Source organism: Rattus norvegicus, chromosome 1, assembly GCF_036323735.1.
Source record: "Rattus norvegicus strain BN/NHsdMcwi chromosome 1, GRCr8, whole genome shotgun sequence".
Classification (NCBI taxonomy): Eukaryota; Metazoa; Chordata; class Mammalia; order Rodentia; family Muridae; genus Rattus; species Rattus norvegicus.
This window is the reverse complement of record NC_086019.1, coordinates 116,195,890-116,209,455: the sequence shown is the minus strand read 5'-3', so window position 1 is coordinate 116,209,455 and position 13,566 is coordinate 116,195,890. Positions and strand designations below refer to the sequence as shown.

General features: G+C 40.8%; 1 protein-coding gene across 9 annotated transcripts in view; it reads right to left on the bottom strand.

Annotated features, from left to right (window-relative positions):
* Herc2 (HECT and RLD domain containing E3 ubiquitin protein ligase 2) overlaps window positions 1-13,566 on the bottom strand; it is a 234,208-nt gene that overhangs the window by 34,433 nt on the left and 186,209 nt on the right. For all 9 annotated transcript variants that reach the window (XM_063262444.1, XM_006229300.5, XM_006229304.5 and 6 more), the window contains 2 exons: window positions 4,450-4,641; window positions 740-893 (listed from right to left, as the gene is read on the bottom strand). In XM_063262444.1, the coding sequence (XP_063118514.1) occupies window positions 740-893; window positions 4,450-4,641 (346 nt within the window). The remainder of the gene's footprint in view (window positions 1-739; window positions 894-4,449; window positions 4,642-13,566) is intronic.

The following is a 13,566-nucleotide window of genomic DNA, read 5'->3' as shown; positions in this document are numbered from 1 at the left end:
AGAGGCATTCACCTGATAGTTGAATTGCTAAATTTCTATTTGGTTTATGCTCCAGAGAGGTTCAGCTATCAACTTAACAAAGCCTAGAGTCACCAAAGGGAATTCTAATCGAGGAGCTGCAGGTCAAATTGGCCTGATTGATGACTGACATGAGAGGTCCAGCCCACTATGTACAGCACCACCCAAGATGCAGATATAAGAACAGTAATAGTATAGAAGCCTAACACTTTACAGCTGTAGTTAATTATCATCATACACCCAAAAGTCAGTGATTGTGTGTATCTATCCATTCACCTCATCTCTGTGCATTGAAAATGCCTAAAATCAACAACGCAGTAGCCAGGTCTGGGATATACAAGAAAGCTAGTGGAGCACGAGCTAGTGAGCGAACCAGTGAGCTATTAATAGAGTGAACATCACTCTATCGGTTCTCCTTTAGTTCCTGATTGAGTTTCTACCTCAACTTTCCTCAATATGGATTGTGACCTGGAGGTAAACCCTTTCCTCTCAAGTTGCTTTTGGTATTGGTGTTTATCACAGCAACAAAAAGCAAACTAATACAGTATAGCTAGCTTTTGTTTTGCATTTTATATTACTAAGATTCTAGAAGAGGATCTAAAATAATCCTATTCCTTAACTTTTCAGAAAAGGGAAATGACTGCACCCTTGAAGTAGCTACAAAACAAGCCCTTCTACAGCCAGTGGACCTCGCAGCCCTTCCCAGGGCTGGTCTGCATACCTGGTATCTTCACTGTGCCACTGGTGGAGGTGTCATCTGTATAGGGATGGCTACTCTCTACCACCACAGGCTGAGAGGAAAGACGACCACTCTGTGAGTCTGTGGCCACATCTTCTAACTCAGTGACACAGAGCTCCAACAACATGTCTGCCACCTAGAAAGGAACAGAGACATGAGTGAATGCCACCCCTAGGTCATCCAAGCTCTGCCCATGCTCATCCCACTCTGTGCTTTTCTACAGGCAGGAAAGGGGTGGCAGAGTGAAGGACTTGGAAGGAAAAACAGAACAAACAACAAAAACCCCACCAAGGTAAGGGGCTAGGAAAATGGCTCAGTGGTGTGCAAGTTTAGATCACCAGAGCCCATGTAAAAAGCAGGTATGGCAATGCACACCTGTATTCCTAGTGCCTAGGAGGCACAGACAAGTGAGTGGTTCCTTCCTATCTTTCCAGCCTATCATTGAGCTCCAGGTTCATTAGAGGTGGCATTTCAAAAAATAAAATGGAAGACTAATCAAGAAGACATCTGACATTGACTTCTCATCTCAACATAAACAAGTGAGCATCCATAAACAAATACACAAATACACATACAGACTTACACAATGAGGCACACGCACATGTGCATACACACATATACCAGAGAAATAAAGAAGAAAGAAGTGAAAGAAGAAAGGAAACTAAGTTAAGAAACAAAGGTTTATTTTAAGCCTGGTTTCCTTACGCATAAAATCAAGGCATGTAAAGGTACTATGAGAATTAAAACTATACACAGGAAAGCATTTGGAAGGAACTTTACACAAAATACACTCAGTTAAGGCTGACTCATAAACTGAGCACCAGCGATAATAATAGTCTCATTTACACTACTTCTTGATGAGAAGAGTCTGCCTAGGGGACAAAAATATGAGAAGGAACAGCAATTTGATAAAAATGACCAAGAATATAGAAGGTACTGGGAGTCAAGCTGGATCCGAGGGAACCGGGAACCAGGAACAACCAAACCACTCAGACACATCTATGGCAGAGGGACTATCTTAATATAGGCTCCAACATGGTTGAGCCACAGAGATGGCTTGGTTTACAAAAGTAAACCTTTGCCATGTAAGCTTGATGAACTAAGTCTGATACCTGGAGTCCATGCACAAAAAAGAAAACAAGTACTCTACAAATTGCTCTATGACTTCCACACATATAACTGTCATGCTAACTTTGTCAGTCTCCAAATTTAACATAAAAAGAAAAATTCCACTTTCTATTTTCCAGGATTATTCTTCTCTATTTCTCTCATGTTTAGACAACAATTTAGTTTAATAAAGTTATATTAATGACAAAGAGATATCACTGCCACCTAGGCACAGTTATATAAATTAATTTACAAGTCCCAAATATTAGATAAGGACAGGATATCAAGTATCCTTCTCACCTCTGCAAGAACAATTTAAAGATGATTGCAAGTGAGGGGTTGGGGATTTAGCTCAGTGGTAGAGCCCTTGCCTAGGAAGCGCAAGGCCCTGGGTTCGGTCCCCAGCTCCGAAAAAAAAAAAAGAACAAAAAAAAAAAAAAAAAAAAAAAAAAAAAAAAAAAGATGATTGCAAGTGTAAGGTATAATATACATGCCTTTAATTCCAGCACTCAGGAGGCAGAAGCAGGTAAGAGCTTTGTGAGTTTAAGGCCAGACATTATGCAACAGTTTCTAGGCCAACCAGAGCTGCTTTGTGAGTCCCTGTCTTAAAAACAAACAAACAAACAAAGATGATTGTACCCCCTTCTTACCCTCTTACCTTCTCTGTCCCTTCTCTCCCCATTCCCCTTCTCCTCCCTCTCCATGTGTTCATGGACAGCCTCTACTCCTCTACTTTCTGTCTCTCTGTCTCTCTCTCTGCCTTTCTCTGTCTCTATTTCCTCAACTCCCATCCACATGTCCTAAATAAATTCTATTAAAAAAAAAGATGACTGCACCATTATTTTTGTCTTTCTTGTAACCTGACTGATTCACCAAATTGTCAACACTATTGTCTTTATGCAGAATCCACATGTAACCTTTGGCTTTCAGAGCCTTCCTCCGCCTAGCAGACCATTATCCCTATCAATGAAAGACCAGCAAACTACTTGGGACTGGGAGAGCTTCTTGCTTCTGAGCCCAGAATGCTGGAATTACACATAGGCTTCACCATGTCTGAACCACAAATTTAAGTTAAAATACAGTTAAATAAAATAAATGTTCAGTTGTTAAGGTACAATATGTCTACATCTGGTAGCCTCAGCTCTAGATGGCTCAGAAAAAGAACATCCCCACAGTGATAGAAAGAGCCACTGGATTCAACCCTAATACTAAAATATGTAATATTAAAAATACCATGACATTAGAGTGTAAGAAGTCATTTCTGGACTAGTGAAATAGCTCATCAGGTAAAGATGCTTGCTGTCAAGCCTGACCAACTGAGTTAAATTCTAGGACCCATATAATAGAAGGAGAGAATTAATTTCTGCAGACTGCCCTCTAATTTCCACATGCATATCGTGACACATACATGATAAATACACATTTTATATACATTATAATAAAAATGTTTAAAGAAGTCATTTCAAATAAAACAAGACTCTGTAAATAGACCCAAATGCATATAAAAATTTAAAATAGAACAGAAATAGTTTTCAAGTCACTGAATGAATTATTTCACAAATATTGTTGGGGCTACTGCTTTGCCACATATTAAAAAATTAAGCTGAACCACTCACTATTTTATTCTTTGTATTAGGAAAAAATGCAGATGGTTAAAGTGTAAATATAATAAATGAAATCATAAAGATGCTCAGGAGAAAAGTCAGGAAATTTTCTTTAAAATAATGTCATGTATTATTATTAATGTCATGTATTTTTTAGCATATTGTCCAAAAGTTAGACATGAAAAATATTGGCAGATTTGTCTACCTAAAAAAGAGAATTCTTGCATGGCAAAACAATTTTGGCCAAATATCTAAAAACAAACTAGAAGCAAAACTGCAAAGTATACAGAAGGATTTATTTCTTTAGTAAGAATAAGATACACAGGGCTGACAAGGCAGGTTCTTGCCACCAAGCCTGATGACCTGAGTTCAATCCCTGGAACTATATAGTAGAAGGGGAAAGAAAACAATTTGTACAAAGTGTCCACATAGAGAGAGACACAAATACACAGACAGACAGACAGACAGACAGACAGACAGACACACACACACACACACACACACACACACACACACACACACACTCCGAAAACAAGCTAAAAACATAATAAAAAATAAAACAGTGGTTTTAGTGAGATGGTTTAGTGGTTCAGAGCACTTACTAGTCTTTCAGAAAACCTAAGTTTAGTTTCTACCACTTACATAGTGGCTTAGAGTCATCTGTAACTCCAATTCAAGGAGATACAAAACCCTCTTCTGGCCCCCTCAGCACCATGTGTGAACATGGTGTGCATATGTACACTCCGGCAAACACTTACAAGAAACAAATAAATCTTTTACTTACAAGAAACAAATAAATCTTTTTTAAAAAAAGATAAATGAATCAGTCCTAGATGGATAAAAGAAACCACTGGGAGAGCTGGAGTACACTTTGGTTTAAAGGACAGTTCCTAAACCTGTCCAGGATAAGACCATGTGTGAAGAGCAGTGGTTCTTGCATAGAGAGCTGGCCCCACATAGCATGCCTTCCCCATCACTCACCTGTGGGTAGGCAATGCCCATGCCGGACAGCACAGCAGAAAGCACTTCCCTGCCCCTGTCTCCAGCCCTGCTGCACACTGATAGTTTGAGCAGGTCCACCACCACCCGGGTGTCATCAGGGATCAGGAGACTGGTGAACTCATCCAAGGACTGGGGCTCTGGGCCTGATGTTTTATTTTGGCTTTCAACATCCTAAATGAATTGACAATCAACAGTTAAAACAGAAAATGAAGTATGGAGAATAAAAGTCACCAGTTTATCCTGGAGCCTAAAGGACACATTAGGAATGTGAAAAAAAAAAAAACATTAAAAACCAGACTAGGACATGACTGATCCCAATATCTCCACTAAGCTCTATCAGACTTTCAAGAGCAAGGAACTGTTTTACAAAGCACTGATAGCATCCACCAAGAAATAATGACTTGAAATGTAAAGACATGACAGTTTGCTATTGTGACCAGGTAGGCAGCATAACATGTGAGTTAGAACGATGCCATGCCATGTGAAACCTACCCCTACTCATAAGATTTTATATTACAACTTTTATGTAGATCTCTGTAAGTCTTTCACAGATGCCTAACACATCACTCACACTAACAACCTTTATCAGGTTCCTTTAAAAAATAATTTAATATTTCCAGATAACATTAATTTTTTTTTACTCCTTTACTACTAGGGAGTAGAAGGCCTGAGTGAGCATGTGCTGCTGACATGAGCACAGCCATTTCAAGCCTCTGACCCATAGGAAAATGGCAAAATATCACTCCCAGGGAAAGGAGGCTCAGAGAGGTTCCCTTCTAGCCCGAAAATGCCCACAATAGCTTTTTTTTTCTCCAGGATGTTTAAGGCCTACAGACTGCTCCCCCACAGAGACTGTTCCTGCTGAGGTTGGCTAAGCCTATGCTGCCTCCCCAATCCAGGTATGTGCAATAACCCCTCTTCCTTGTTCACCTATATCCAGTCCCCGCTCCTCATTGTTCAATTCTATAAAATAAATACACTGAGCTTCCAGGATGCTGTGGCTTTGCCATGGAGGACGCAGTCCACCCAGCCCCAGCTTTCTGTTTGTCTTTCCTTTATTCCCTCGCTGCCCCAGTCTGGTCTGCCCCTAGAGCCTTGCAAGGATGCAGTGTTTTACTTTCCACTCTCACTACACCAGCCAAAACACAGCTTATCAACTCACATTTTTTCCTTTTAAGAAGAAAGCCTCTGCTTATTTGCTGGGAGTTGCTTCTTCAACATTACTGAGTCCTCCTGCCTTCCCAAGGCCCTAGCCTGTGAAGGTGCCTCATCTGGGTCAGCTGCCCCCGCCCCTTATTTTCAGCACATTAAGAGTCTCTTATAGGTCAGATGTGGCCAATACTCAAAAAGGAGAAAGGGACCCCAGCCATCAAAGCTGAGGTAGGCCACTTCTGTGCTCAGCCTAAAAGTTATGTGAGATAAAGGCAGAAATTAGCCCTGTGTCTTCCCTAGGCAGAATCAGACTCAATAAAGAGTGAGATCCAATAATCTTTCCACTTCTCTGCTTTTGTGATCTAACCAAATTAGAACAACTGAAATGAAAACAGGGAGAACAGAAAAATCTCTGAGTCCTGGGACCAGAGAGTAAGCACAATTCATTAGAAATGATAGCATTCCAGAATGATAGCAAGAGCACCCAGGAGAGTACTTAACTATTAATACATAAAGTGTCTTCAGTCTTAAGATGCAGAAGTAGGGATATAACAATATCTAATGAGGATCTTCAAAAAAGAAGGAAAATATATCTCGATTGCTAAATAATAAAGTACTGGCTACATACCCTTAAATATAAGTTATACACCAACACTAGCAGGAAAATTACCTTGCTAAAATTCATGATAAGAATTTGAGGATATAATCTGGAAATGACCTGTGTCACTGACAAATTTGTAGTATGGGAATCATGGCATCATTCTTCTACCTAAAAGCAAAAACTATGCCATCTTCAGGATAATTTCTGTATTAATTCATACCAGAAGATTGTTATAAACAAAAACTGACTCTAGACTGAACTTAAGGTGACTTTCTTATTACACAAGTGGCTGTGTATCACCTTTATAGATGTAGCATGTTTAGAGAACGTGCTTCCTATCAATAGTAACTATGGAATAAATGAAGGGGTTCTACCATAAATAAAAATACTGATCTGTCCCTAAGTGGGAGAGTTGGCATAAAAGAGAATGTGAGTAAGGTAAGGTGACCTGTTGTTGTACTAAGTATGAGGCTGGGTAATGGGATGCCTGGTTCTAAGTCAAGGGAGGAAGCACAGCTGGCTTTGAAGTTGGGGTGGTCATAAATCATGCAGAGAAAAGATGTGATCCCCCAAGTAAGATAGACTGTCTTTGAGTACCAGTGTCTGTGCACAAGAAAAGATTCTGAAGATGGCAGCCAGCACAGAAAGCTGACTACTTACAGAGACTAGACTGAAATAGATGTGTGTAACTTTGAGCGCCCTCCTCAACACACACACATGCACAATTTATTCCTTAATTCTACTACAACAACAGTGATGGAAAGAAATACAAAAGGACATATGAGGGAAATCTTCTCTCTAAACAATGACAGAAATACATAGTTGACTTAAATAGACTAGAAACCCATTAATCTGTAACACTATAACAAAGGGAGACAGACATACACAGATAAACAAGACACCTTGATAAAACAGCAGGTTAGACAACAGGCGAATGGATTTCAAACAAACAAACAAACAAGACTCCTGTAAGAGACAGAGCTAGCACTCGGACAGCAGATCCCGCACAGTCCAGACACCGCCTGACCTAACGCGAACCGGTCAACAGTTCTTTACACCCAAATCCAGTGGGAGGGAGAGCTAAACCTTCAGAGAGGCAGACACTCCTGGGAAGCCAGAAGAGACTACACTCTGCCAAAATTTCTGACTCCAGAGGAAAATACCTAACGCCATCTGGGACCCCGGTGCATGGGGGCCCTGGAAAGGTAGCGCAGGTCCTCCTGGTTGCCACCCTCACGGAGAGCTCAAAAGCAGCCCCTCGTGAGCAACTTGAGCAGTGGAACCACAGGAAAGACCAACTTTTCTGCTCCGAGTGACCTGCCTGGTAGACTCAGGACACAGGCCCACAGGAACAGATGAAGACCTGTAGATAGGAAAGACTACATGCCCGAAAGCAGAACACTCTGTTCCCATACCTGGCTGAAAGAAAACAGGAAAACAGGTCTACAGCACTCCTGACACTCAGGCCTATAGGAAGGTCGAGCCACTGTCAGCAATAGCGGAGCAAGGTAACACCAGAGACAATCTGATGGCGAGAGGCAAGCGCAGGAACCCAAGCAACAGAAACCAAGACTACATGGCATCATCGGAGCCCAATTCTCCCACCAAAGCCAACAATGAATATCCAAACACACCAGAACAGCAAGATCTAGATTTAAAATCACATTTGATAATGATGATGGAGGACTTCAAGAAAGACAGGAGAAACGCAGGAAAACATAAAGAACAAGTAGAAGCCTATGGAGGAATCACAAAAATCACTGAAAGAATTCCAGGAAAGGGGTTGGGGATTTAGCTCAGCGTTAGAGCGCTTGCGTAGCAAGTGCAAGGCCCTGGGTTCAGTCCCGAACTTCCAAAAAAAAAAAAAAAAAAGAAAGAAAAGAAAAGAAAAAAAACCAAAGAATTCCAGGAAAACACAATCAAACAGGTGAAAGAATTAAAACTGGAAATAGAAGCAATAAAGAAAGCACAAAGGGAAACAACCCTGAATATAGAAAACCAAAGGAAGAGACAAGGAGCTGCAGATACAAGCATCACCAACAGAATACAAGAGATAGAGGACAGAATCTCAGGAGCAGAAGATTCCATAGAAATCATCCACATGACGGTCAAAGAAAATGTAAAACGGAAAAAGCTACTGGTCCAAAACATTCAGGAAATCCAGGACTCAATGAGAAGAGCAAACCTAAGGATAATAGGTATAGAAGAGAGTGAAGACTCCCAGCTCAAAGGACCAGTAAATAAAATCATAGAAGAAAACTTCCCTAACCTAAAGAAAGAGATGCCCATAAACATACAAGAAGCCTATAGAACAATAAAATAGATTGGACCAGAAAAGAAAATCCTCCCGTCACATAATAGTCAAAACACCAAATGCACAAAATAAAGAATATTAAAAGCAGTAAGGGAAAAAGGTCAAGTAACATATAAAGGCAGACCTATCAGAATCACACCAGACTTTTCGCCAGAAACTATGAAAGTCAGAAGATACTGGACAGATGTCATACTGACCCTAAGAGAACAAAAATGGCAGCCCAGGTTACTATTTCCTGCAAAACTCTCAATTAACACAGATGGAGAAACCAAGATATTCCATGACAAAACCAAATTTACACAATATCTTTCTACAAATCCAACGCTACAAAGGATAATAAATGGTAAAGCCCAACATAAGTAGGTAAGCTACACCCTAGAAAAAGCAAGAAACTAATTGTCTTGGCAAAAAAACAAAGAGAAGAAAAGTACAAAAACATAATCTAACATCCAAATATGAATGTAACAGGAAGCAATAATCGCTATTCCTTAATATCTCTCAACATCAATGGTCTCAACTCTCCAATAAAAAGACATAGATTGACAAACTGGATACGCAATGAAGACCCTGCATTCTGCTGCCTACAGGAAACACACCTCAGAGACAAAGACAGACACTAGCTCAGAGTAAAAGACTGGAAAACAACTTTCCAAGCAAATGGTTTAAAGAAGTGAGCTGGAGTAGCCATTCTAACAGCGAATAAAATCGATTTTCAACTAAAAGTCATCAAAAAAGATAAGGAAGGACACTGCAAATTCATCAAAGGAAAAATCCACCAAGATGAACTCTCAATCCAAAATATCTATGCTCCAAATACAAGGGCACCTACATAAAAGGAACCTTATTAAAGCTCAAAGCACACATTGCACCTCACACAATAATAGTAGGAGATTTCAACACCCCACTCTCATCAATGGACAGATCATGGAAACAGAAATTAAACAGAGACGTAGACATACTAAGAGAAATCATGAACCAAATGGACTTAACAGATACTTATAGAACATTCTACCCTGAAACAAAAGGATATACCTTCTTCTCAGCACCTCATTGTACTTTCTCCAAAACTGACCATATAATTGGTCATAAAACAGCCCTCAACAGACACAGAAAGATAGAAATAATCCCATGTGTCCTATCAGGCTACCATGGGCTAAAGCTGGTCTTCAATAACAATAACGAAAGAACGCCGACAGATACATGGAAGTTGAACAATGCTTTACTCAACGATAGCCTGGTCAAGGAAGAAATAAAGAAAGAAATTAAAGATTTCTTAGAATTTAACAAAAATGAAGGCACAACATACCCAAACTTATGGGACACAATGAAAGCTGTGCTAAGAGGAAAACTCATAGCGCTGAGTGCCTGCAGAAAGAAACAGGAGAGAGCATATCAGCAGCTTGACAGCACACCTAAAAGCTCTAGAACACAAAGAAGCAAATACACCCAGGAGGAGTAGAAGGCAGGAAATAATCAAACTCAGAGCTGAAATCAACCAAGTAGAAACAAAAAGGACCATAGAAAGAATCAACAGAACCAAAAGTTGGTTCTTTGAGAAAATCAACAAGATAGATAAACCCTTAGCCAGACTAACGAGAGGACACAGAGAGTGTGTCCAAATTAACAAAATCAGAAACGAAAAGGGAGACATAACTACAGATTAAGAAGAAATTCAAAAAATCATCAGATCTTACTATAAAAGCCTATATTCAACAAAACTTGAAAATCTGCAGGAAATGGACAATTTCCTAGACAGATACCAGGTACCGAAGTTAAATCAGGAACAGATAAACCAGTTAAACAACCCCATAACTCCTAAGGAAATAGAAGCAGTCATTAAAGGTCTCCCAACCAAAAAGAGCCCAGGTCCAGACGGGTTTAGTGCAGAATTCTACCAAACCTTCAGAGAAGACCTCATACCAATATTATCCAAATTATTCCACAAAATTGAAACAGATGGATCACTACCGAATTCCTTCTACAAAGCCACAATTACTCTTATACCTAAACCACACAAAGACACAACAAAGAAAGAGAACTTCAGACCAATTTCCCTTATGAATATCGACGCAAAAATACTCAATAAAATTCTGGCAAACCGAATCCAAGAGCACATCAAAACAATCATCCACCATGATCAAGTAGGCTTCATCCCAGGCATGCAGGGATGATTTAATATACGGAAAACCATCAACGTAATCCATTATATAAACAAACTGAAAGAACAAAACCACAGAATCATTTCATTAGACGCTGAGAAAGCATTTGACAAAATTCAACACCCCTTCATGATAAAAGTCCTGGAAAGAATAGGAATTCAAGGCCCATACCTGAACATAGTAAAAGCCATATACAGCAAACCAGTCGCTAACATTAAACAAAATGGAGAGAAACTTGAAGCAATCCCACTAAAATCAGGGACTAGACAAGGCTGCCCACTCTCTCCCTACTTATTCAATGTAGTTCTTGAAATTCTAGCCAGAGCAATGAGACAACAAAAGAAGATCAAGGGGGTACAGATTGGAAAAGAAGAAGTCAAAATATCACTATTTGCAGATGATATGATAGTTTATTTAAGCGATCCCAAAAGTTCCACCAGAAAACTACTAAAGATGATAAACACTGTCAGCAAAGTGGCTGGGTATAAAATTAACTCAAATAAATCAGTAGTACTCCTCTACACAAAAGAGAAACAAGCCGAGAAAGAAATTAGGGAAACGACACCCTTCATAATATTCCCAAATAATATAAACTACCTCGGTGTGACTTTAACCAAGCAAGTCAAATATCTGTATGATAAGAACTTGAAGCCTCTGAAGAAAGAAATTGAAGAAGACCTCAGAAGATGGAAAGATCTCCCATGCTCATGGATTGGCAGGATTAACATAGTAAAAATGGCCATTTGACCAGATTCAATGCAATCCCCATCAAAATACCAATCCAATTCTTCAGCGAGTTAGACAGAACAATTTGCAAATTCATCTGGAATAACAGAAAACCTGGGATAGCTAAAACTATACTCAACAATAAAAGGACTTCTGGGGGAATCACTATCCCTGAACTCAAGCAGTACTGCAGAGCAATAGTGATAAAAACTGCACGGTATTGGTACAGAGACAGACAGACAGACCAGTCGAACAGAATTGAAGACCCAGAAATGAACACACACACCTGTGGTCACTTGATTTTTGACAAAGGGGCCAAAACCAACAAATGGAAAAAAGATAGCACTTTCAGCAAGTGGTGCTGGTTCAACTGGAGGTCAGCATGTAGAAGAATGCAGATCAATCCATGCTGATCACCCTGTACAAAGCTTAAGTCGAAGGGGATCAAGGACCTCCACAACAAACCAGATACACTCAAACTAATAGAAGAAAAAGTAGGGAAGCATCTGTTTCTTTTCTGAGACAGGGTTTCTCTGTGTAGTCCTGGCTATCTTGGAATTCACTCTGTAGACCAGGTTGACCTTGAACTTACAGAGATCCACCTGTCTCTACCTCCCAAGTTCGGGAATTAAAGGCATAGACCAACACCACTCAGCCAGAAATTTACTTTTAATCTTAATTTTTTAAAATCAATTCACACAGATGTGGCTTCTAATCTACCATTCTACTAGGATGTCTTGTTTCTCTGTCTGTCTATATTTATCTGTCTCTGATATTTTGTTACAAAGAAGCAAAAGTATGTGGTGCAGATATCCTGAAATGTGCAATAAAGATCATCACAGGATAGGTGAGTTTTGTACACAATCTCAGAGCCTCAGTCACAAAATGCCCAGTATGTGGGAAGAAAAAGTGCCACAAAATACACAAGACAAGGGTATAATTTACAGGCAGGAGGCTTTAGACTAGGGACTGGCAGAAATCAGATTCCAGTCACAGAACCCTCCATGTGGGAGAACACTCACACACTTACCTGTTTTATCACAGATTAGCAACCTCACTGACAACCCTGCGCACTGATGCAGGGTATAGCCACGCATCTGTGAGCAGACACTGACTGCAGTTAGAATGCCTGGATTCATCTTACTCATCTCTAATTTCTATTTTTTATTATTTACATTTTCATTCAGCTGTTCTGGTCTTAACTTGTATCTCATTGAAAAGGACTTTTATTGAGCATCCTTTCTTTCTCTGTATCTTCTCTACAACTTTCTCAAACATTTAAATCTCTAGCATTGTCCTTCTCACTCTGACTTTCCTCTTTGCCACTTTTCCTTTATCTTCATTTCCCTACTTACATGCTGATACACTTAACTAAAGAAAATCTGTAAGCTGTATTTTTTTTTCTTAAAAGATTACTGTGGGGGAAAGAGACCTCACCACCTGGTAAGGTGGGCACTCCTGAGGCTGCAGAGCAGAAGAGACCACCAACACTGCTCACCCCTGCCCACATCCCAAGAGGAAACTGTATAAGGCCTCTGGGCTCCCGTGGGGGAGGGCCCAGGAGCGGCAGGACCCCTGCCTGAGACACCGCCAGAACCTGAAGGAAACAGATCGGATAAACAGTTCTCTGCACCCAAATCCCGTGGGAGGGAGAGCTAAACCTTCAGAGAGGCAGACAAGCCTGGGAAACCAGAAGAGACTGCTCTCTGCACACACATCTCGGACGCCAGAGGAAAACACCAAAGGCCATCTGGAACCCTGGTGCACTAAAGCTCCCGGAAGGGGCGGCGCAGGTCTTCCTGGTTGCTGCCGCTGCAGAGAGCCCCTGGGCAGCACCCCACGAGCGAACTTGAGCCTCGGGACCACAGGTAAGACCAACTTTTCTGCTGCAAGAAAGCTGCCTGGTGAGCTTGGGACACACGGAAGCAGAATTCCTCTAGGACCGGGCACGGTCTGTGTTTACCGGAAGTCCCACACCCACGGATCCCAGCCCGCAGCAGCTCTCTGCTCCCAGACCCTGTGAGAGAGAGACCCAACCGCCTGGTCAGGTGGGCACTCCTGAGGCTGCAGAGCGGAAGAGACCACCAACACTGCTCACCCCTGCCCACATCCCTGGCCCAAGAGGAAACTGTATAAGGCCTCTG